Source organism: Carassius gibelio, chromosome A10, assembly GCF_023724105.1.
Source record: "Carassius gibelio isolate Cgi1373 ecotype wild population from Czech Republic chromosome A10, carGib1.2-hapl.c, whole genome shotgun sequence".
Classification (NCBI taxonomy): domain Eukaryota; kingdom Metazoa; phylum Chordata; class Actinopteri; order Cypriniformes; family Cyprinidae; genus Carassius; species Carassius gibelio.
Genome location: NC_068380.1, coordinates 9673743 through 9700933, shown reverse-complemented (window position 1 = coordinate 9700933; position 27191 = coordinate 9673743). Strand labels below are relative to the sequence as shown.

General features: G+C 34.8%; 1 protein-coding gene across 2 annotated transcripts in view; it reads right to left on the bottom strand.

Annotated features, from left to right (window-relative positions):
* LOC128021109 (opioid-binding protein/cell adhesion molecule-like) overlaps window positions 1-27191 on the bottom strand; it is a 131743-nt gene that overhangs the window by 3993 nt on the left and 100559 nt on the right. For both annotated transcript variants that reach the window (XM_052608047.1, XM_052608046.1), the window contains 4 exons: window positions 20074-20211; window positions 1652-1786; window positions 1434-1554; window positions 168-319 (listed from right to left, as the gene is read on the bottom strand). In XM_052608047.1, coding sequence (XP_052464007.1) covers window positions 168-319; window positions 1434-1554; window positions 1652-1786; window positions 20074-20211 — 546 coding nt within the window. The remainder of the gene's footprint in view (window positions 1-167; window positions 320-1433; window positions 1555-1651; window positions 1787-20073; window positions 20212-27191) is intronic.

The window sequence follows — 27191 nt, the reverse complement described above, 5'->3', positions numbered from 1 at the left end:
ACCATCAGAGTTAACGGATGCCTCAGGGTGACAAGATGAGAGCTGATGTAATTGCACTAAGCAAACATTTAACACATTGAGACGTTCGTTGACTACGCCAAGTTACACTTGACATGGATTTTGTGCATAAATTAACATGCATTTAGTTATTAGAAGGAGCCTCGTACCGTACAAAATAATGCTGGCGTTTGTTATTCCCAGCGTGTTCATGGCCACACATGTGTAGTTCCCGTAATCCTCTTCAGAGACGTTAAAGAACGTTAGCATGGACTGTTTACCCTTGTTTTCGATCTTGACCCCGTTGGGTCCATTGAAGAGTCTGGAAAATTTGAGATGAAGTTAGCGGTGTTATTAAAAACAAAGTCTACTGTACATAAGTGCAAGGCTGACGGCACACATTAACACACTACTCTCACTAATAAATAGACATATATTCATATTTATTTATTAACTAGCTCTGCTTTAACCATGGCTTAGTGCTTGTTGGGCCTTGGGAGATGTAGGTTTGAATCCTTCGAATCCGATCTGACTTTCACTCTAAGTCAAAAGTAGCACAAAAAAACAAAAAAATAATACATATCTTCCAGCTGATGGGACCGTTTGAGTCATAAATACTAAGAAACGTGAATTAGTTGAAATTATATCAAAAGTCATGGTAGACCAACAGAATTCCCCCAAATATTGCCCCAACTAACCATACACAGCTAGTCTAAGATTTCTTTGCTTTGCAAGGTTAATATGCCTTCATAAAGATAGCATAGTTCAATTAATAAATTAAGCAACCATTAAAATTATAGATATATGGCTATCTATATCAATTTAAAGGTGCTGTAGTTAAGTTTTTGACTCTACTAAAGCATAAAAATACCATAATATGTTTGCAGATATTGAAGAAAAATAATAAGTTAAAATACTTGTTCATCTGAAAAACAATGCTACAATCAGTTATTCTCCTTTGAAAATTCTCTGTGAGTTCCGTGCTGTAATGTTGTTGTTTTGGTTTGTTAATCCCCGCCCACTGCCAGTTTACCCAATTGTATTTTGGCACATTCCTGTTAGTGTGTCAGTCTGGCAACCTGCATGTGAGTCAAATCTGAGGAGGAGCTTGGTGAAAAAAACCCTCTCCAATATTTTGAATTTGGACCGCAATACCTAGTTCAACCACTCTGTGTCAATCCTACATACAGCTCCTTTAATGCTACTAATTTAACATTTGCTGACCAAGAAATCTGTAGTTGCCTTAAATTATTGGCTGAAGGAAGCATTTTGCATTTCGGTAACAAACAAATTCATGGTAAAACAAATTACTTTTGTAAGACAATAGTTGAAAGGACCTAAAAATCTGACTGCATCATGCTGCATTGATTCGTAACTTTCTCTCAACAATTCCTTTTTAACACAGCACAAATAAAACGAAAAACTGCAAGCCCTACCTGCGCTCCCCCTTATACCACTGAACATCCGCCAGAGGAACTGCAGACACCTCGCACCACAAAACTCCTTTCTGGCCAACAGCCGTCCCTGTGCTCCGTACTCGTGAAATGACAGGTGGATCTGTGAAATGAATCCCAGGTAAGTAAAAACTCAAAAAAAGCACGTGAGAAATGTTTGGTCTTAAAAGGAATTAATTTTTAATGAATGAGGTACTCACAGTTTACAGTAACCTGAACAGTTTTCACGTCTGGAGGCGAGATGTCGTTTGATGTGATGCAGTCATACGAGCCGGACATGTCTTTGGTGATTCCAGTCATCTCCACATATTCACCCTCAGTAATGATTCTATTACCTGTGTAAACACACATAAGGTTAGAGTAATTATTAACATACATAAAGTCATATTATAAAACCAACTCATTATACAATTGGTCTGGGTAAAATGTATAGGGTTGCATTTCCTAGTATAATATTATCTTTACTAAAATGTATAATATTGTTTTTTTTTTTACTTACATTTTTAGATTAAACAAATCTATGTTTATAAAAATATTAATAAAATATCTAAATATTTTTTTATTGATATTTTATAAAATATATAATATATTATTAATTTTTTTATGGTTTCCTTTTTGTCTTTTTTTAGAGCATTCAGGAGGTTTTTAACACAAATACAATAGCCTTCACTTGTGCAAAACACTAGTGCTTTAAACACAACATTAAAAATCCTAAATTCTTTCATATAGTCTGATAAAATTTTTGATATTTTTCTATGACTTTCATTAGCAATATAAATGCGCAACATCATTTAAATTATTTAAACCCGACACAACCCTCTCTCATGGCATTCAATAAAGAAAGGCTTTGCAGTGCATTGCATCAAACAGGTGTTAATGAAAGTGTACTGGTGCTGTTTGCTGCTATTTAGCGTTTTTGAGACAGTACTTCTAATTAGCTCATTTCTATCCACAACCATTCCAAGTCACTTTCATTTAACCGCAACAGACTCAGAATCAAACCTATGCCAGCTTTCTTGTTCAGTACAGAGGCTGAAGTATCATAGTAGTGTCATAATGCCGCAAGCATTCCTGCTTAATTGAATCCACACTGACACCAACTAGAGACAAGCAGTCAGAGAACATACAGAGAGTTTCAGCCACTTTTCCGGAATCCTGAAGCTTAAACACTCATTTTTCTGTGACCATCCTAAAATGAACAGAATTTATTCACCATTATCTCAACCTGAAGGCAGAACAAAAGTTGCTGAATGTCAATAAGACAAATGTTACACTCGGCCGACCTGGACTGACCCTCCGTTGTTGTTCTCTGCTTAAGTTCATCATTTCACAAAACCCACCTGTATCTCCATTTCTGTTACCATGCGAAAAAAAAAAATTATTCAGTTATTCATCTGAGAGAGTGAAATAAAGTTTCACCCTCAGGTTCAGACACCCAGTTAGTGCAAATGCCACTCACAAAACAACCTCTACATTATGCCATCTCATTAATACAGCCTCAGTCCTTCATTTAGTTAAAAGGATGAGGAGTGGACTTAGGTTGTTATTTTGTTTCTAACAGCACGGCCTTGGGGATTGTGAGAGAGGTTGGTAATTATGCATATCTCCTTATATGACTCAGCCCTGTGATGCTTACAAAGTTTGAGCAATCAAGGAGAGGATGGTTCATCCCAGATTACGCTCAACATGTGACGGCCTTTCTGAGCCAAAGCCTGAAAATTACATCTCCAAATTTTGACTGTCTATGTTATAACAGACACAAAATATTATGAACTGGCCCTTTAAGTGTGAACCATGATGCAGCTGCTCAGTTTTAAAGGAAAATAGTACTTAAAAATTAAACATCTGCTATCATTTTCTTTTACTTTACATTTACTAAACCTGACTTCTTTACTTCAGAGGAATGCAAAAGAAGATACAGTATTTTGAAGAATGGCTGTCTATACATAATTGGGTGAACTAGTTCTTTAAAAATAAAATGAATGATGGATTTGTTTATTGAAAACACACAGCTTTTTACTTCATAAGACAATAATTGATGGAATAGAGTTGTGTGGATTACTTGTGAATTCTGACGGCACCCATTCACTGCTTTGGTGAGCAAGTGATGTAATGCTGAATTTCTCAAAATCTGTTCCAAAATCTGAAGAAACAAAGTTGGCTACATTTTGGATGGCTCAAGGGTGAGAACATTTTCAGGAAATGTTCATTTTGGGGGGTTATCTAATCCTACTACATAAACTATACAAACTCATTCAAGAACTATAATCAAAGCAGTTTAGATGTTTGAAATGATTTTTGATCATCTCACTCCCAGCAAGTAGTACTTTTTTTTTATTATAGGTTAGTTTTATATATGATGTGAAAGCAAGACTAAAATACTGAAAATTACAAGTGAATGTCACAGTGTGTGGCCCTTTCTCATAAACTTCATAAACTGTGATCAATGATAAAGTGCAACCAAAAGGATTGTCCTCCAGTTTTTCAGACAGCACTTTTACTGAATCAGCTGAGGTTATGCATTTGACCCTGTTGTGCTGTTAACATTTACCATGAAGAAGAGTGTTTCCAAGTTGAACAGAAAAAGATTTTATTCACAAAAACGGGAATTCTTTTATCCTACAACAAAGCTGCAATTGGTTTGTTTTCTGTTGCTATGAACTGAAAGAAGAAGAAGAAGAAGAATAACATAAAGAGCAGCTCTAATAGTGACACTTACACATTTTATTTATTCTCATGTAGTTTTCATTTATGTTTAGCTATTAGAGTGGTCAGTTTGATTGGCGATGGGGTTAGTGTAGATAGCCACGGTGAACAGCAATCATTTATAATGCTTACTTTAGAGACAGAAAGCAAACACCGGGCCCATAGCAATTACACCCAGCACCGAGTAATAATCCTGCTGCTGTCATGAGACTGTCTTCCTGAACAGAGCAGAAGATTATTAGAATGTAAAAGAGAATGACAGTGTAAACGGAAGAATAAATAAACTGTTCTGTGCTGTCGGTGTACAGTCAGCCAGAGGAAAAAGAAATGAGTGAGAAATGCTCCAATAACTAAATTTAGGAGATTAGGACCAAGGGAAAGACTGGATCTCATGTTACAGTTGGAAAGTAAAGTAGTTTATACAGATCAGGCCACTGAAGCAGACAGGACAACATTAAGATAAGGCTTTATTTAGGAGATATTTGTCTTTACTAAGCTCTTATTATTAAATATCCGCACATAAGTGAATTAAGCTTAATTTCCACCCCACTTCTCCTGTTCTTCTTGTTCTCATGTTCTTTCAGAGAATGGATAAAGAAAATTTGATTCGATTTTCCTAGACACAATGATTTGTCAGTCTTCGTTTTCATACATTGTTTTCATACTTATGTTTCAGTACTTGAATACTTGTATACATTAAACATTTTGGAATTACAACGTACAAATCTATTTTACAAATCTACAAATAATAATGATAAAAATAGTTTCTTGAGCAGAACATTTATATTAGAATGATTTTTGAAGGATCATGTGACACTGAAGATGCTAAAAATTCAGCTTTGCCTTCACTGGATAAATTACATTAATATATAATGTGTGTGTGTGTGTGTGTGTGTTGATGGCTTTAGTGGGAAATGAAAATGGGTGAATTGAGAATAATAATAAAAAAAAATTCAGCACAGTAAAGCCTAACATGTATGCAATCCACTCATCACTAATTCATACTCTCTAAAACATCACAGGAAAACCAAAGTTAGGAGGAAAAAATCTAGATAAACTAGTCAACCTTAATAATCTGGAAGACTATTTAACAATCCCTTTTTGGTATACTGTAGCATGCTTTTAAAGTGTGTTGACTCAAACTAGGGGATCCATGCATAGAAGTGAAATGGAATGAGAAAATTTCCAGACACTGAGGCACCAACAAAATACACTGAACTGGGTCAGTGGCTTTGTGCATTAAAACGGGTCATTCAATCTTTCCAGTATTTCAACGTGAAGCTAGCTAGGTCAATGTCTTACAGCTGCATTGTATCGTCATGTGAGCGTGTGCTTTAACTCTCCCCTGCAGGCATTCTGGGCTTCTTCATCAACTAATAAACACATTATGGAATGATATTACACATATAATGAGATTTCAGTATGCTAATGATTTCCTAATAAGCCGCTGACCATCATTACTGTTTGTCAACATACCTAATTGCATTTTGCAATTGTCCCTAAATGGACTACCTTCCTTAATAGAAATTCAAATGATCATTACTTCAGATTGTAAAGGAATGACTAAGCTAATTACAGGAAGTCGTTATGTTTGTAACAGGGAAAATGAGGATGTCACAAGTACTTTTCATAACATGCAGCGAGCATGAAGATATAAAATAAATAGCATTATAAAATAGGAATAGGTCTGAAAGCACAAACTTCCATGCAGGTGTGAATGTTTGAGTTAGCGGAGTACTCTTTGAATGAATACTTGCATTGAAAGAAAAACAGCACTTGAACCCTGCATGTTTAGTGAACATCATCTGCATTTTGCTGTCATCTCTAAAGCAGACTGTTTAAATCCTCCAATCATGTCCTGGTAAGCAGCAGGTCACCACAGTTGAGTGAAACCGATCATCGCTGGCCTTTCACTCCTGCATGACCTTTCTCTCTTTTTTACTCTCTTTCTGCTTCTACGAGCGCATCTTCATTAATCTAGTCAAAGTCAAGCCACACTAATTAAAACAGCGATTTCGTTTCTAACTGCCAATCAATTACTGCCTAGTTATGTTGCCTCTTGAGAGGGAAGAGGCCATTACGTCTTAGTGGGTTGTCGTTTTTACAATGGATATATATGTGTGTGTATAATGTGCTAGTTAAGCTGATTAACTGAAGTTCCACCTGTGCCGAATTGGTTGATTATCTTATTGTGCTCCTTCTGAAGCTTGTTAATAAAACATCATTTCTATGTTCTGTTGATCTTGTTCGACCCTCAGAGACCCACGTAGTGATGCTTTTTATGCATTTTCGTTTATTCTCCTTGAAAGTGGTTTTAGGAAGCCAGTGATTATGAAAATTGTGACTTTTCATGCTTAAACATTAAAAGAAAAAAGATCTGTGGCCCAAAGTCACTTTTAGTTTCCAGAGCCTGAGGCTGCCACAGGGACCACACAGTCCTCTTCTTCATGTAAGAACACTGAGAACTGTTAGGTAATATGGATATTTTATTTAACATAAAGAAAAGAAAGAAAAGATAATTGCTTAATATAAGCATGCAGACACACATGCTCTGACTTTGAAGCCTTTACAGTCAGATAGAAGACCAAAACTTCAGTATGTTTATTATACAAGCCCACTTAAGCTCTGTGAAGTTTCCTGTAATATTTTTACCTCTCACTGACTCCCAGTAACCTGAAAATGCATATTAATAATCCAGTAAAGAAACTTTGGCAACACTTTAGAATAGGGAACGCTTATTCATTATTAACTACGACTTTCCCCTCAGTATATTTTTTTCTGATGTTGACACTCTTCTATGACTGCACATGCTGGAAGCTAAAAAAAAAAAAAGTTTAATGTCACTCAGTTAGCAATGGTGTCCGCAGGATCATCTTGTTGATCAGTTTATTTTGCAATGATGGCTTAGGTACACACTAAATAAATTAATAAATAAAGAGATATAAAAGATGTATTTTTAGATTCAATTATTAATTTTTTGAGAAGAAAGACATCCTGAAATGCTATGAAAGGCGTGAAACCAGCACAGTGTACTGCAGGTGATTGGTTGTCAAGGACAACAGTCAATTACACAGTTTAAATTAAATTAAATGTATGCATTTAGCAGACACTTTTATCCAAAGTGACTTACAGGGCATTCAGGCTAACATTTTTTACCTAACGTGTTCCCTGGGAATCAAACCCACAACCTTGCACTTCTAACACTATGCTCTAGCACTTGAGCCACATGAACACCTATAAGTTTACAAGTTTATGTTTATGTTTAGTGGTCATTATTTAAAAAGATGTCTGCAAATTTCTGCAGTTTTGTAAGAAGTAATTTTAGTAAATAAATAAATAAATAATACACATTAGCTTAACTACCATGGGTTAGCTTTACAATGTGATCTAATGCTATGAGAGCAAACTGTTCGTTTGACAAAAATATTTTCTACTTAGAAAAGGACGTCACCATGTTCCCATTGTTGTGCCTGTAAAATATTAGCTTCACCTGCGTGTACAGTGTAATGTAATGAATCGCTCTTGTCAACATATTCGCCAGAAAGAAATCATCCGATCGCATCCAAAAAACATTGGCAAATTTGGGCCATAAATCAGCGCAGCCAAAAACAAGTCAAGCTCTGTGCGTTCATTAGAGTGTTAATTCTGTCAGATACAAATAAATAATGATTTATCACCAGGGCCTCCCAGCTTCTGCTGCCCTTTCCTTCATTCTCTCTCTCCTCACTGACGCGACGGGAAGGCATGACGGCGACCCTCGGCCCCATAAGTCACATGTGTGAGCTTGTAATGGAAAGATAAGAGGGCAGCGATGCATCCAGGGAATACATGTTCTTTTCAGGCTTCATCGACTATGTGACTGGTTTAATAAGATGGAGAAGAGGTTGATTGTGCTTGAAACACATGAGCATGGCTTGATAACACTGGTTTGGGACAGGGAATATGAACTAGTTATTATGAGACTCAAGAGAGGGATGCCACAGTCACTGATGTAACGCTAGAGCACATTAGCAATTGTCTAAGTCCATGGAAAGAAAAAATCTAAATTCTGTTAATCCTACGTGTAAATGTTGTATAATCATTAAACATTTATTTACAGTACGTAACCTTTTGCACATCAGGGCACAAATATTTTACACAAATTAGGTTTTATTTTATAGATTAGTAATTATGTTTGTTTTATCATGAGTGATAAGTCTATATATTTCTGATATACTTTTTCAGTAGAACACACAGACACACACACACACAAAGATGTTTTGAAAAAAATGCCTCTTTGGAGCCCATTGACTTTCACTGTATAGAAAAAAAAAGTATATATATAATTTTTTTTTTTTTTTTTTTTTTGAGTGAACTGTCCTTTTAAGCTTTACTTATGTTCTTTTGTCTTTAACTGACCATAAGTAGCTCTAGCTCTGTCAAGTGTAACTGGAGTGAAAAGAGAAGGTGAGGGAGGAATGACAGTGGCAGTGAGACGGAAAGAGAAGAGCATGACAGAGAAGCGCTTAAGAGAGAGTGTGATGTGAAAACCGTCATGGTTCCGAGGCTAAACAAAGCCCTCTCACAGCTAAGACACTACAAAATGGAGATGCCCACATCAGTCTGATTCCTCTTAACGTTTCACAATCCCAGTTTCATCACATCACACGAGAAGAGCTGCAGTTCAACTGAGACACATATGAACTGGCAGAAAAAATGCAGAAATAATAGACTCAAGGTCGTCTAGCAGACTGCAAATGCTCAGTCACTTACTCATCATTTGAACCAGTTAAAAAAAAAAAAAAAAAAAAAATTGTTGCTGGTCCTAAAACGCTTTTGCTCACTTGTCAACTGGTTATGCAAAACCATCTAAAACCAGCTGATTAAAGTTTTTTTGTTCTGTCGGGTAGTTAAGTACACTACAAACTATAAACAAAAAAGCTAATATATATATATATATATATATATATATATATATATATATATATATATATATATATATATATAATAACAACCTAATCTATTATATAAATAAATAAAGTTAGTAGAATAAGTTAGTAGTGCTACTATTTTGTTACACACACAATGCTGTAGTTTGGGTTGTGAATTATTTCCCATTGGGTGGGAAGAGAGAAGGCCCTGTGTTAAAGAATAAGTCAAAATGTTCATTGTTAGCAAATAATGAAACACTCAGATAATGCCATCCCCATGAGAAGTTTCATATAACAACCCAACACAAACAGCGAGGGTTGCTCATTGCAGAAATGAATAATGTACCAAATAATGTACACTGCAATTGTACTTGCAATGTCATTTTGCATTTGAAACAATATCCAGGCAATGTGCTGTAAATTATGCCTGTGCTAAAGTAAGGTGCTGATACGGCAATGTGCACTTACTGACAAAACAAATTTCAACAAAATAGTAGAGATAAAATATCTACAGTAAAGGCTTCAAAAGCGTATCACAGTGATTGCACTCATTCCCGTCCCGTCTGAGTTAAACTACACTGGATTAGTCAGGCTTGTCCTGGCAGCTCCTCATTGATCCCACTGTTAATCTGACAGATAACTGATAACCAGGCCTGCCCTGCTATAGGGGTCACATTTCCACATATATCGAGGCAGCATAACTTCTCACTAGACAAACTTCATGAATAAATGTGTGTCTAGGTTATATAATATGTAGATATAACTAGGCCTGCAATTCTGCCAAAGCTCAGCAGATTTCTGCAGAATCTGAACTCCCGTCATTCACAGTATTCATCATCTTGCCTCATTGTTTATACGTTTTTTCCTCATTATAATTGGATTTTGAATAAATGTTGTTTATAAAACTATATTTATATACCCTGAAGGAAATACCCAAGCTTGCAATGCACCAAAAGAATAGTTCTTAAATTTTGGGTTAAATGATAGTATGGAAAGGTAGAAAATCCAAATAAAGATAGATAGATAGATAAATAGATAGATAGATAGATAGATAGATAGATAGATAGATAGATAGATAGATAGATAGATAGATAGATAGATAGATAGATAGATAGATAGATAGATAGATAGTCATGTGTATAAGTCTATATTATGGCAGACTGGGGATGGTTGACATACTTTCAGGTTTATTTTTGAAACTCAATTTCTATAGGCATATACCCTTGCCTTCTAAAAAAAAAAAAAAAAAAAAAAAAAAAAAAAAAAATTCTTTTGAATTTCTAAGAAAAGAGGTACAGTTCAATGAACAAAAGCCCCCAGAATAGTGGGCTATGTTGGCATACATTTTTATTTTGAACTGCATCCTCAATGGTCAGCAGCAAAGACATTAGTTAATGCAATGGGATTTGATACATTTGTGTTGTTAAACATATTTAATTATTGCAGGTTTGTGTCAAATTCCGAGCATTTTTTTAAAGGTAACTAAGGTAATTATATTTATATTTTGGCAAATTAACTAGTTTAGTTTACTAGTTACTTGAAAAAAGTCATCTGATTAAGACTCATGGTACTTGTAATGCATTACCCCCGACACTGGTCACTGTGCATCTGTGAAAGCGAAAAAGCAAACGTTAATGCAAGATTTGCTACTGTGTTTGGATTGTCACAATTTATGCATCCGCATATAGAAAACGCAATTGAAAATACAATTTGCAATTATTATTATTATTTTTGAAAAGATTCTTTAAATAGTTGTGTTATCATTTTATTATGACAGGTGGTCTAATAAAGGTATTAAGCACATAAAGTACTTAAAACAATTATTGAACTGTATTTATATACTGTAATTGGGCATCTGAATAAAAACATAAAATAAAGTTATTTACTATTTTTCATGCCTTTCTTATAAAACTTTAAATGAAAAAATTAATGGACAATAATTATATTTTAGTATTATATTAAAAAAAGTGACTAAAAAGGTTATACATATTGGTTGCTTAACCATTACAGAAACCTAATAATTGATTTTGGTAATCACCAATACTGTTAGTTTAGGGCAGCTGGGGCACAAGCCATCAAAATATGATTTCACCTAACCTGACATTTATGAGAAAAGAAGATGATGAAAAACACCTTATATTGCTGCCTCTTGTCTGAATGTATGCCAGTGTTGTTTTATTCAGTTCACTTGTTTACCCAAGAGTTAAAAATGATGATATTACAATTTGATTTTGGGGGATGAAATTCACAAAAAAAATCCTAGTTTTAAACTAAGTTACAAAACTTGTGTAAATGCACTTGTGATTCAAAACCATATGGTTCCTGAGATAAGGGAGACAGTGATTATGGTAGAAAATGGTTATTATATGTTGTACTCTTTTAAATTTAAATATGTAGTTATATATGTTTGTATGTATGTATTATATATATATATATATATATATATATATATATATATATATATATATATATATATATATATATATATATATATATATATATTGATCAGCAAAACTTAAATTCTGTTGTTTTGTGTATTTCCAGTGTTGATGCTCTCAGTGTTGTGGCATGAGAAATGAGCCCCCTTTATGCTAAATCTCTTTGGTGAATACAAAAGTCTGTAAGAACACAGCGAGAATTATGGAGATATTAAAGTAATCCAAATGATTTCTCTTTAAACCAATTTGCTACAGTGGTCGTACCTGGTAGGCAGAAACGTGCCGTTAAAGAGCTTAAATGAAACCTCACTGAGTTGTAGCTGTAAAGGGAGCGTTTACTTAATTAGCCTGTGAGAGATAATTAGCTTGTGGATGTAAGCGTGTGTTTGAGAGCCAGACTAAACCAGGAGAGATCATGCGATAAATAAACAATATGACAACGATGAAAACACAACACTTGAGATTAGAGCTCTATCTCTACCTTGCCCACATATAACCCACTCACATTCGAAGAGAGCAAATGCATACATGAACACTACCACCCACCTACACATAAACACACACACAGACAAGCAGCAGAGAAAGTAAACAAGCCTCTTCTGCTCCTTCTAGTACCTCTACTTTATAGAGTATAGCTGCTTGGTTTCATACTCGCTTTTGACCCACATCCGATTTCAAAGTGGAAAAAAAAGGCATGAAAACATTTTCCGAGCCTGGAAACTACTTCCACTCTCCTGGCTGGGCTTTCTAGACACAGACAGAATGGGGACAGTTTAATTTGATGTATGGTGATACAATCACACCTTCTCAGCAGAGCAGAAAGAAAGGTTATGAGGAAAAATGATAATGTTTTATTTTACAATGCCCTAATTACCACAAAATAACTACACTATTATCCTGGGGCCACTCACCGGAGGTCACTCGGTGCCCGGAGTCTAGTGCAAAAAGACACTACAATAATTACAATGCAAACCTGAGAAAACACCTTCACCTCCGTCTGACAGTTACCAAATTCTCTTGACGCAAAGCTTTTCTTCTGCTTAACTGACATGGTGTTACATTTGCACATTTTCCTACAAATCCCTAAATGAAAGAGGGAGTTGGGTGGTTTTTTTGGTGTTTATTTTTTAACTTTTTCTTAACGGATCATACTTATCACTGCAAAATATGTAAATATGCAAAATACGATTACTAACATTATAAAATTACTAAAAGTTGATGTGTATAATTTCTGCCACAAGAATTGCAAAAAGCCTCCCTTTCTGCCATTGGTCATGTAGTCCCTGTTTGCTCGTTAAATTGTATTTTATTTTCAAATAATTTTCTGCAAAATATCATTACATTGCTTCATGTAAGTTTTGTGACACTTCCAAAGTGAAATGTCCGGCGAGTGGCACTAAAAGCTTGTTCAGTTTTCTTCTGAAACAGTGTAATGTGAGTCTGGCAATGTTTTATTACGTTGGTTGCTGTACATATCGTGGCAGTTTGGAAATGAAATGTCCGGTGAGTGCCACTATAAGATTAATGCTTTATTAAAAAACGCATTTGCAGAAGCAACCCTGCAACCCTTTCATCATGTTTCATGGCAATCGTACCCGATCGCAATGCTACACTGGGTGAGTTACCAAACAAGTTTACTGTCAGAAAAGCCATACATACAGAGCTGGTTATATAATGCAAAAGTTAAAATGTATTAGTTTGCGAGTCGTAAACTATGGTAAAAGTGTTTTGAGATCAGAACACAGTATTGGGCAAAGAACTGGATGAAAATACACTATATCAATGATAATCAATAATCTGCCACTGTAATCAGAATTTCTATGAAAAGGAATAAAAGTTGTTTTACTGCCACCAATGCTCATTTCAGATGGAAACTGCAGTGAAATGCATCTATAGATACGTTTTGTGACAGGAACATGTTTTTCCAATAAGCCTATGTTGGATATTACACACTTCAAACTGGGTGAAGAATGGTGTATGAATAGTATCAAAAGATTAGAGCCTCTTGTCCAATGAAAATCAATCTTAACTCCATTTAAATCAATGTTATCTGCTATCTGCATGAACTGATAGCAAGTTCAAAGCAAATTGCAATCATCAATCAATAATAGTGCTGTGTTATTAACTACACTTTTATTTATATTATGATTGGATGGATGGATGGATGGATACTGCACTATATGTTAAAGCAGCCAGTGTGTTGACAGAGCAGTGTGAAATGACATCCGAGGACAAAATTACTGCAAACTTCCAGTCTCCCGGCTCACCCTGAGAGGCCTCCAACACCTCAAATCATGCAGTAATTTATTTCAGCCTCCTCTGCCCTTAACGATGGGCTTTGGTGCCACCACATTGATCAGCCTCCACTTCTCCTCTGACTCATCCCTGGCTACTCTCCCTGTTAGTATCAAAACTTAATCTGAGATCTGACATCGGCTCTCGAAACCACACTTATTTAGATCTATGACCTTTCCAGCAAACAATGCCCAATCAATAAGCAGCTTTGCTTCCTCAAAGTCTAATTAAAACAAGCACGGGGTGAATCAAAGGGCAGAGGGAGCTGGGAGAAACTAGCATATAGAACATGACTGTTTCAAATGTGCACATGATAATTACAAGTTGCATTTGTGTCTTTTGATCTCTCAGTTTCAGATTTATCCATGCCTAAACCTTCAGTAAAAATAACTGTGGTTGATTAAAGCAGGTCAGATGGCCTCTTGCAGTCTAAATAGAAGGTTCTTTGCTTGAATTCTCTGCAATGTGGATGAGGCATGAGTTGAAAATCTGACAACTATGCAAAATTATACCGTTTAAAAAATGTAGTTCACTTGGATCCAGTGCTATTAGAAGCAAAATAGAGGCAAAGTTTTAATTAAACATGATATTTGTACCACTGCCAAGAGACAAATAAATAAATAAATAAATAAATAAATAAAACCTTGTTAAAACTATTTAAAACCTAGTGGAACATGCTAAAATCGTCACTGCATACATAAATAACGTTTTACATAAATAAAGATAAACAGCTCAAAGATTAAAACACAGGTGTTTCTGTTTTGGCATGTTTCCTTTTTTAACACAAAACTGCCTTAAAGAACATATACACATTTATAATATAATCACATAAGCTGAAGAGAAACAAAATCATACTTTTTTATTTTGACTTCACGAGATAGGAAAAAGAGAGATCAAAAGTGTGAAATGTTAAACGTGCTTTAAGTACAACAAGGCATCTCTTGAAATACAATTACATGGAAAAATGTCAAAAGACTAAGAAAGCATAATTTGCCGCAATTAGATTTGTCACTCTCTGATTTTCAGATACCCTGGGTGCATTTTCAATGCGAAAGCTGTCAGCAGAGCTTGAACTGAATTTTCTGGTAAATTAACATATATCTCTATTCATTGTGCTCCACTTGATTTGGAATTATAAACACTACGACAGCAAAGATGTTTTGAAATGGGTGTTGTTTTAGATTAATTTTCTTGCAAGCTATAATGGGAGTTACCATATAGTAAATGATCATTCTCATCAACTGTACACATTTTTTTTTTTTTTTACACATTAAAGTTGCTAATCTCCCAAAAAAAAAAAAAAAAAAAAAAAACTCTCAGCTTTCAGTATGCAGTCGCAGAAGAGAAAAACCGATTGATGCATCTCATATCTTGCCACTGAAACTCTTCTGTTTGTTGTAGTGAAACAAAAGCCTGTGAAGGGATTTTAACAGGCTTTACAAAGGGACATGCAATGATGAATTAGCTATGTTTCAGAATTAGTCAGAGTCGGACTCATAGGAGCAGCCCACAGTGACACATTATTAAGCTGTTATGAAGCACTCTCATTGCCGAGTCTCCAGGCTGACGCTCCATCCAACTGCGTCACGGGGGGCTGCCTCATGGAGAAACCCACCGAGACCAATCATGTCAGGCAAAACGAGACTCCATCGCCTCCGCGAAAAATACACTCCAGACACAGGCAGCGGCTGTTTTACCACCTTGTATTATTAATGATCAAAGATCAGGTGGAATGAGCAGAATTTGTTGGGTTGGTGGTTTAGGCGGATGAGCACAGAAGGCATCGAGTGGGGGTCTCGCACACCTGTCTGTTTTTCACTGTTTGACGCGCCTTTGAGAAACATTGGCACCGCGTGCAAGCAAATTTCTCTTCTTGACCCTCATTTCCTCTTCAGGCATTGGCTTCTCATTTTTCTCTGAGCCATTGCATGTGGCTGTTGGGAAGTGGAACTAAGCCTGCATTACCTCAGACAACCTCATCTGCAGACAACAAGCCTTATTTGACATGGTCACTGAAGCATGGCTAGTTTCTTGCTGAATATTTGAATGCAACGAACACAAAGGAAAAAGTAAAGCACCTTCTATAAAACAATGAGATTTTTTCAAAAACAAGAGGTCAGAAAACATGTTGAAAAGAACAATCCAATAATACTGGTAGAAAATGCCTGAAAAGCAGCATGAAAAATACTTGAACAATATTTGCTTCAATATAGATACATCCAAGAGCTGCAATAAAAAAACGAATTGCAATCCTAAATGAATGAGTAATATTATTACTCATTAAATTGTTAATGGCTCTTGTTGTTTTCAACCAATGCAAACACAGATCTAAGAGAAACAAATTTTTAGCAAAAAGCCACATTTTAAGACAAAGTTACAATTGTAAGATATAATCATAAAATGAGAAAACTGCAACTGTGGAATGTAAAGCAACATTTTGAGATATAAAATTGTATTTGTGACACAGTAGCAATGTGCTATGTGAAATATAAAGTTGCAAACAAGATTTTATTTCACAATCGTCAAATATAATTGCATTTGTGAAATAGAAAGTTGCAACTGTGAGATATTAGACATTAACTTTTTTTCTTTCGCCACACACACGCACACACACACACGTTTGTTTTTGTGAAAAGTGGGTTCATCCCATAGGCGTAATTGTTTTTATACTGTACAAACTGTATATTCCATGGCCCTACACCTAACCCTAACCCTCACATGAAACTTTGTGCATTTTTACTTTCTCAAAAAAACTCATTCTGTATGATTTATAAGCATTTTGAAAAATGGGGACATGGGTTATGTCCTCATAAGTCACCCTCTCCTTGTAATACCTGTGTCATACCCATGTCATTATACAGAGTTGTGTCCTGATATGTCACAAAAACAAGAGCACACACACACACACACACACACACACACACAAACACTTCCATAACTAACACACTGATCAACTATGTTCAAGTGGGCATGAAAGCAAGTTCATGGCGTCAGCATTCCGAACTTCAGCCTTAAGGCTTAAAAATGCTTATGCTGTGCAGCTTCAGACCTTGTTTATGAGTGCAAATGCTAAACCAGCCAGTTACGTTGTGGAAATTCTAAACAAGATCAACTGAACACAAATTATTCAGTGCTTATATGATTCACACACATGCATCTGTCTGAAAACAGACCCAGTTTACATTTTTCTCTGAAGAGCTCACTGTCTTCCTTGAGTTCTGTCTTGAGTGTATGAGAACCCACCACATACAACGGGAGCCCTCCAAATTAAACCCATTAGAGTGGGATATTCCCACTGACACCGCAGCCTGTGGGTGCTCACAAACTGTGCATGATGAGTGCAAATCCATTTTCTAAAGTGCCAAATGGTGCAATGTCATCTGTAGGGGACAAATCCAGTCTGCCATATGCTGCGAATGAAGAAATGGCAAACTACAACAACAGCTGGCCAATTGAAAACACAATTTTCATTGCTGCATCATGTAACCGCAGATCCGTCTAATTCAATTATCATTAAAGATGTAGAAATATCACTCTTGTATGAGTGCATGGCAAGGGTGCATTTATACATCCTGCATTACGAGGCATGTTTACTCATGTAAGTAATGATATATTCAAATGTTCATCGCACATGCACTGTATGAAAATAAATGCAACATTTTCATGTCCCAACTTTTTTCACACAATGCTTTCTTTGTTGCACATTACAGCTCTACCTTTACAAATAGTATGCACTGCAATAACAGTATAATTGCAGTTCAGTGGAAGCCTCTGTGCAACAGGCATGCCAATCAAATCTTGACAATGCCAAATTAAAGGCCTTGAACTTTCCATTGCAACTTTTTTTAAATCAGTTATCTTCAGTGTCAGTGCAGTGCATTCAAAGACATTCTTCAAACAATTTTATAAGCACTTTTCAAAAAGCATTTTCTGTTTCCAAAAAAGTATTAAACCCTCTGAAGAATGCAACTGCCTTTCATATATTAACATCTTATTTTCTGTTTTTTTTTTCATGCCAGTGTTTGTCAATAGCAATTTTCAGTGGTTGAATTTCTCTTGCCAACATAACAGGTTATGAAATCAGCTCAAACTAAAAATTCAGTGGCCCACAAAATGATGAAATATGCAATATGTGTTATGACAAGCTATTTAAATGCTAATTTTTGAGATTAGTTAAATAAGTGTAACATCATTACACGTAGTTAACGCAATTAAAACATTTATCTAATTTGACATTAAAATTGCTTAATTCTGTTCTGTCTTTGAAACAGCACAAGTGTTCACGCTCTTTCCAAGCTCTTGTATCCCAGTGTAAATGAAAAGGACCTGAATGTCAGTTTAATTTATTAATCAATCAATCACATTATTCACAATTAATTAATTTGTCAACATATTTTTTTATGATTATTAAAATCCTTCTTTTAATAACTGTTCACTGAAAGGTTCTTTGGCTAAAACAGAATGGTTCTTCTATGGCATTGCCGCAATTGTGACATAAAAAAGCCACAATGTAAAATGTACAGTCAGATTTGTGAGATATTAAGGCTCATTTGTGAGATATTAAATCACAACTGTGAGATAAAATCACAATGTGAGATAAAGTCTCAATTTTATAAATATGTGTGATATAAAGTTGCAGTAGTGAGATATAAAATCACATTAGACCCCATTTTGGAAACTTTAGTGGAGGTAAACGTCTTTGGCAGTAGACTCAGGAAGAATTTGTCATACTATTAACTGCAAAAATATTTTATCACTACAGTGAGACTGCTCATCTCAGGAACAGAAAGTCCAAGACCTACTGATTTATTGTGTGTTTATTTATTTTTTATTATTTTGCACTGACCCTCAAGCTACCTCTTGTGCTAATGTTTTTTTTAGGATTGTTCTAGTCGTTCCTCTGATGGACTGAGACAAAAAAAATAAAAATACCTCTCTAGTCTGACCCATCATAACATGTGTAGCACATGCACATAATAAAAACTTTTGTCTGCTACATTATCTAATTAATTTACTATTTTGCTTTTCAATCTTGCTTTTCATTTGATTAGCACATTGGGATAAAACTGTAGGCTAACTGCTGGTCTAGGATCAGATTCTCCTTCCAAAATCCAAACCTTAACTATACATCTGATAGGGAAATCTGATTCTAGACGAGTGGCTGCGGGAAAAAGAAAAAAGAAAAAAAGTCTTCAATTTCAAATGTTCCATTGAGCAATTCATGGAATAAAAGATTAAATGTATTTAGATACTCAAATACTTCTGTTTATCCTTAGGATTCTGTAATTTAAGAAGATCAACATTTAGCATGTCGACAGAGCTGCTGAACAATCCAGAAAAATTAATATTCAGGTTTTCACTTCAGCTGTAAAAGTTGACAGAAAAAAGAAAATGAAACATCCCTCACGTCTCATTTCTTTCATTAGGAATCACATATAAATGTCAACACAGATAACGTGCTATTGCTGCAAGCTTGCTGACATTAAATGACACCATGTGCACAGACTTTTATATTGCTTTCTCTGCAAAGTGATTTTGCAGGCTGAATCTTTTCTTTTCTTGCCTGACTCGTCTACTTGTGTGCTTTCCATTATAAGAGATGAATTAAAATGCAGCCAGTGTCCTGGAAGTCGGGTAGTGGAGGAAGACATGAATACGTAGTAAACGTGGAGGATTTACTCTCAGCTGTGCTGAGACAGCTTGACATTATCTGATGTCAGATCCAAAACCCCTTCAAGAATGATCCCAGATTCACTTTCTTTATCTGAAGTTCGACATATTTCTAAATATCTAATTGAAAGAAAATTGTGTGGAGCCACTACCTAGTGATGAATAGAAAATGAGAAATTAGCATTAAAAAACAACACACAATATACAAATACAGTAGATAATTTAGCCCATGAACATGAGTGAGCTTTAACACGAGACAGTTCACCCAAAATCTAACCTGTAATCATTTATTCACCCTCATGTTGTACCAAACCTGTATGACTTTCTTACTTTCTTCTGGGGAACACAAAGAACAGAAAAGAAGATGTTTTGAAACAAAATTGGACCAAAAGCATCATAAAATTGCTCTCTTCGAGTCCTGCGGTATATCCTAAGTCAGTTGTGTGGCATAGACTGAAATTAAAGTCCACAATGACAGATTGTTTATTTTAGGTGAGCTATCACTTTAAGAAACACAATAAGTTACATTGCTGAGAAAATTAACAATGCTACAGTATATTTCTTGTAAACAGCACTGTAAAACAAAGGAGGTCTTAATTTTACCTTTTCCCTCACTTTTTGAAGAACGGAATTTCCACAAAATGCTGGGTTCAGGTCGCCCGATGGCCAGACACATGAGGCTTACGTTACTGCCCTCGTTCACTGAAACATCAGCCGAAATGTTTACAATCCTGGCAGGAACTGCAAAAAAAACAACAATTCAACACTGTAATCACACATTTGATAAAACTTCTGCAAAAAATAATCAAGAAAAAAAAAATCCAAAGGATGTTTTCAACACAATGTTAGCTTTCATTAAGATGTGCGTATTTTTCACTATTCGATTTAATAGTTGTGTAAGGCTGAACCCTGTTCACTTATGCAACTTGCAAGCAGCAAATGCAAGTTAATTTAAAATTTTCTGTTTTCTCTTGAAAATTCTTATGTAAAAGTCTTGCAATGATTTATAAAGTGATAATTATATATTTGATATATAATACATAATACAAGCAGTGTACAAAGCAAAAAAAAAAATGATGACATGTACTACTGTAAGAGTCTACTGTAGTGCATACAGAAAACAGCAAAAACTAATATTGCTAAATATATTAATATTTTTTAAAAACTGTTTTCTGTTTTTATATCTGTTAAAATTGTCTTTATTCCTCTGACTGCGAAGCTGAATTTTCATCAGACATTAGGTGTCATCCGATTTCAGTGTCAAATGATCTTACAGAAATAATTCTAATAGGCTGATTCGATGCCCAGGAAACATTTCCTGTTATTTCAGCATAAAACCATGCTGTTTAATATTTTTTGTGTACACATTTTTGGATTCTTTGATGAATAGCAAGTAAAAAAAAATGGCATAAAATAATAATAATAATACTACTACTACTACTACTACTACTACTAATAATAATAATAATAATAATAAAACTTGTAAAATGTTATAAATGTTTTTACTGTAAAGCTTAGTCAATTTACTTAATCTGTCCTGAATAAAATTATCCTTTCTTAAAAAAAAAAAAAAAGAACAAAAAGGGAAAAAAAAGTTTTTATGTACATAATTTATAGTTATATGTTTGTTTTATTCTCCCATGTATTAACTATGATTCTAATTTGAATTCTGTGACTCTGGAATACAAGGTCTGTTCTTTATAACAACTCTGACAACAATGTAATTAAGTGGTTGTCCTGTAACATTGAATTTGAGACCCTAGAGTTTTGAAACCTTCCAATTCTAGAACCATACATGAATTGATTGTACATCGATCAAAGTAAGCTTTGTAGATAATTCTACATTCAGTCCATTAGAATAACTCCTCAGTATTACACACTGCTGTTTGACGTGATGATATGAGCAGGTCATGCTCTGTTAAGGTAATGGTGTTTATAACTCAATGTGATCTCATGAGAATACGGATGTATTTTTACGTTAAATGTGGTTCTACCACACGTACATTTACTTACATTTTCATGCACATAAAAAGTACAACTTTGACGTATTTATAGCAGTAAAACATACAAATACTTTCGTGTTAGCAGCTAAAAAAATGTAAATAATCTAACGTAGAGTGTGAATGTACTTGAATTCCCATGTATTAATATTAAAATCGTGACTTTAATGATTCAAATCTGTTGTATTTAATTGTCATACCAATACATGTTTTTATTGAATTTATTGAAAGCAGTTTACTCATCTACTTAATAGGAAATAACATTTCTGTGCATGCTGCAAACTCATTTCGGGGGATTACAGAATGTTAAACGAGACTACATTTTGAAACCTTAAAATGAATACAATTTATGTAATTGTTTAACCATTTTTTAATATTTTGCTGTGCGATTTTCTCCTATTCAATGACTCACAATACAACCATAGATACACAAAAGCACAGCATAAAAATACAAATCACATCCATTTTATTTGTTTGCTGTACTCCAAATCTTTAGAATCCAGAATCCACATTCTCAGCAACAGCAACCGTCACAGTCAAAGCCCGCGCTCGTTATGATTCGAATTTGAAAATAGCGCCAGTGCGCCACCCTCGAGAAACTTTACGACATGGTTTACAGCACTGATATCGAACGCTCATTGGTTCTCACCTAATTTGTCACAGATTGCGACATGTCGTGTTTCAGTTGATATTCAGTTGACATTTGAAATCAATACTGCGCCAGTGCGCCTTCACGGACACGGAGAGAAGACAAATAAATAATTTCACTGAATAATAAATTAAATTCTGCTCTGTACCCTATAAAAACTAGGGAGAGGAATGCGACTGGAACTCATTATCATTTGAACTAACATTACTTTTGGTACCACTTTTGATATTTTCGCAAAAAAAAAAAAGATTAACGTTAAATTTGTCTGTCTGTTATTTGTTTATTTATAACAGCAACTTTAAGAAATGTACGTATACGTATTTTAGGTTGTTTTTACGTAAATTTAGATACATATTGAACCTGTAAGTACGTCCAGATAATATGTAAACGACACTGTAAATACGTAAAGGCACATACGTATTGTACAGTTTTAATTTACGTCTAAATATGTACGTTTTGATTGTGAGATCAGGCTGTATAACTTGACTGAAACTGGAAATGGTACCCAGACAGTCTTGTCATTTTTCTTGACTGTGTTCCATGCTTCAGTCTGAATAATCCAACCAGCCAGTATATCAGAGATATTATTTAGCTGGCATCCTATCGGGCCTGCCTCATATGGGAGTCTGCTATCTATATTTGCTGGAAAAGTAAATATTTTATTGTAAATTCTGTTTCCTGAAGTTTTAATGAGTCATCCAAGTAGGCACAAGAATTTTCTAAAGGGACGTCACTCACACACACACACACACACACACACACACTCACACACAGGTATACCACAAACACACTACAATATGACTGAAAAATTGATCTGCAAAAGAAGTCTGGACTGCGAGCAAGAAAACAGCTGCTAACACAGATACTGAGGTCAGAGTCTTCCAAGTTCCTGCAATTTGACTGCTAATTCACTCACATACCATTGAATATTTAGCATATTAATGGCAATGATTCAGACAAATGTGTAATGGAAAACATAAATTAATTTAGTTTCAATAAATCCAGTTATCCACGTAAGCCACCAGTGTATGACAATATTGTGTCTTATCTATCAAATCATAACAGCAGGGGGAAAGTCCTGATGGGTCTAATTAAATTTTTTACTCCAGAACAATCATTTTTCTGCCTATAATAAAATTGAAAATACTTCAAAAGAATCAGTTCACTAGTTACTTTAGCTGCTGTGAGTTTGTATGTGTGTGTGTGTGTGTGCATGGCACTAGGTTGAAGCAATGAAATTGGCCCAAATGAATCATCATTCAAAGTGGTATATGGGTATTATTATTTATATTATTTTTAAAAAATCTCTGAGAGGGTTATTATAGGTTCAACTTCAACTAAAACCATTAAAAGTCAAATTCATTTCTTGAAATAAAATAAAGTTTAACTGAACGGAAATAAAATTATATATTATATATTTTTTCAGCTAGTTGCAAAGGCATTTCTCATTTTAATTGATTAACTTATACTAAAATAGCTAAAACTCAAACTGAAATAATAATTGATAATCATTGTATAGATAGAATAAAAATAAACACAAATTACACAATTTAGTAATTCCATTTAATTTTAGAAATTAATTTAATTTGACTAAAATAAAATAAAAATTAAACAGAAAATATAACAATAAATTCACCATTGATTCACAATATTAGTAAAAGACTATAATACATATATGACAAAATGCAAACAAGGAATTTTTTCCTGAACTTTATCTGCAAGAAAAAGCTACCAAAATAAGTTATAAGTGTGGCTACCTTTAGTTAGTAACCCCCAAAACTGGCATGTGTGCATGAGTTACATCAAAGGTATTGTTTTCTCCCTCTCTCTCTCTTAAACTATGATTGATAGCTTCAGCTTTCTAACCAATCGCAAATTCAGGTCACTGTTTCAAATGCACCAATTAAACTCAAAAAAAAAATAAAGAACAAAAAGAAAGAAAGAGTAGAGAGTTCAGAGCATGAACAGGCAGTAAGACTATGCTAACAATTTCCAAAGAGACATACGCAAGTCTAGTTATATAACTCAGGTTACCTCTCCTCATGACCATGTGTGTTTGTGGTAAACTGTTGAAAATGAATCATTCTCAGCCATAAGCCATATGACGAGCCTCAACCATCATCAAGTTCAAGATGAAGTATCTTTCTGTTTCATACTTGCAGAAATTCTCAACATTTCTGAGCAATACCTGAATTTTTAATTGGACATGCACTGGGATAAAATAACTGCAGAAGGCGGGAAACCCACAGAAATCAGTGGGAGAAAAACTCATTCTTGAGCTGCCTCTGGTGATATAGCTGCCGCTAATGTTTCACCCGGGCAAATTGCACTGGCTTTGACTCTACATTTATATTCTCATAACCCCACTGAATCTTTCTAATGGCTCATTACTGCACTTTAAAATGAGAGAAAAAAGAGCTGCCTCCTGATGCAATGCTGAAAACTGAAGCATACTACAGTCTATAGAAAACTGCAACAAGGGACTGCAAATGCATCAGCCGTAAAAATATAATAATGCAAGGGAATAATGAGTTGAAAACAAAAAATAATCACTACAAATTGTATAGTAAACGTTTCAAAGGAAAAATGCATATCACAATAATATACAATTATTTTTATAGTAAACATTTGAAAGGAAAAATGCAAAGCACAATAATATATAATATTTTTTCATAGTAATTGTGAAATAAAATACAAATAATTACACTTTCTTTATAGAAACATTATTATTAATTATTAATTAATTAAGAACTAAGTTTTTAATGTGTTCCTAAAGGTGATAGATTACAAAATTAAAAAATGTTCACTAGAAATCATATATAAATTAAGTAGTTTAGTTTAAACTAATTTTTATTTTTATGGAATTAACGTTGTATAAGAAATATATATATACAGTACAGACCAAAAGTTTGGACACACCTTCTCATTGAAAGAGTTTTCTTTATTTTCATGACTATGAAAATTGTAGATTCACACTGAAGGCATCAAAACTATGATTTAACACATGTGGAATTATATACATAACAAAAAAAGTCTGAAACAACTGAAAATATGTCATATTCTAGGTTCGCGTATTCGTATTGAACCGTTCGGTACGAGGCTTTCGAAAAATATAGAGAAATATAATGATATGCGTTCAACAAGGTAGCCCAATAACCCAAACGACGTAACAGGCAACGCCCCTGACACTCCCGAAGAAGAAAAAAACACCAACTTATAGTTATATGTTTATGTTAGGCTACTCAGTCAGGCGCTTGCTCGCTCAGTATGCGCTGAAGGCTCGTTGCAAAATGGCCAATGCGTTTAACAGACCAGAAATAGAAGATCCTCCAGTAACCAACAGGTCTGGTGTTTTTCTGTGCACTTTAGATTCCCTTTAAGCTATAATGGTGATGGCAAGAGAGTGGTGGATAAAAAACAACGGTATGTCGCATCTGCTACATGACAGGGTACACCAGCGGGAATACAAAAAAAAAAAAAAACACCAGCGGGAATACTTGAAACATGTCAACTCATTTACGCCGACATCACCTTATTGTGTCAGTATCCGGGAAAAGACGAAAAAAGGTGAAACATACACGCAACAAACTATCCCCGCAGCATTTAGACACCGGTACACCATTATAGCTTACAGGGAATCCAAAGTGCACCCAAACACCAGACCTGTTGGTTATTGGAGGATCTCCTATTTCTGGTCTGTTAAATGCATTAGACATTTCGTCCCCTTGGAATTATAAGGTTCTACCTGCGTTTTGAGCAGTTTTGAGATATTGAGCTTCAAAGTTTTTGCATTACATATAGGAAAATGTATATGGGGAACAAGTTTCTTTCAAACATGAAAATAACAGGGACCCTAAATGTATTCTAAATATAAAATATCAAAATCCTCTCAAATTTGTAAATGGGGATTTTTGGAATGGGTCAAATGCAGATAGAACCTTCTAATTCTAAAAAAAAAAAAACACTTTTCACTTAGAATTATAAGGTTCTATCTGCCAAAACATTATTTGAACATTAAATATAAACTTAATGTTGTAACACTGTCTCAACATGTGTTAGAAAGTAAAATTGTATCCTTTCTATGACATTTATTTTATATTTTTAGCACTTCCATGTATTTAGGACACGACATATAAAGTTGATCCTGATTGGTCCTCTTCTGTGCATTCGAAGTGCTGATTGGCTCATGCAGATAGAACCTTATAGAGCCAAGTTAGAGTTCGTCTTTGTAGATAGAACCTTTTTGTTTTTTCTATAAAAAAGTCCCAAAATGTACACAACTTCAAAAAAACATCACATAATGTAAATAAGTAGTCACAGAATAACAATATTTGAATAACTCAGTTTTGACAAAAATGTCAGATAGAACCTTATATTTCCAAGGGGACGATTTTGCAACGAGCCTTCAGTGCATGCTGAGTGAGCGAGCGCCTTAGGGGCCGTTGACATATCGTGCCTAAAAACGCGTGGAAAACGCTAGTCGCGCCGCTTTCTCCTCCTTTCCAAAGCGCTCGGGCAGAATCGCTCGTGAGGCGTCTGTCTTTGCTAAGCAACAATGACGTGCTCTCTCCATGAGACGCGGAAATTTCAGCAAAGGATAAATGGATTTGCAGCTCTAAAAATCGCTTGCAGTAGCTCTGCTACTAAATTTATTTCAAAATTGCAATCCATATACAACTATGATCAGCTGTTCCTTCATCTTGGCTGAGCTTTCAACGTTGTTACAGGGAAAGGATGAAGCTGATTGGTTAGTTCTTGTCACATGACCCGCGGTGTGCTTGCGGCATTCTGAAAAGTTGAGATGTTTTTACATTTTGCTGTATCTAAAACGTACCAAACCGAACAGAACCGTGACATCAGTGTATCGTATATATATATGAAGAGTTCAGATGCAAAAGCCTCTAAATGCCATCTGAAATTTTCATCTAAAATTAGGATTATTATCAAGCTCCTATATTTTTGTTCAGTTATTTTACTTTAATAACCTGGAAAAGGACCTGTACATTGCCATTAAAGTAAAATGACTCAACCTAAGCATAGGAGCTTGATAAAAATCCTAATTTTAGATGAAA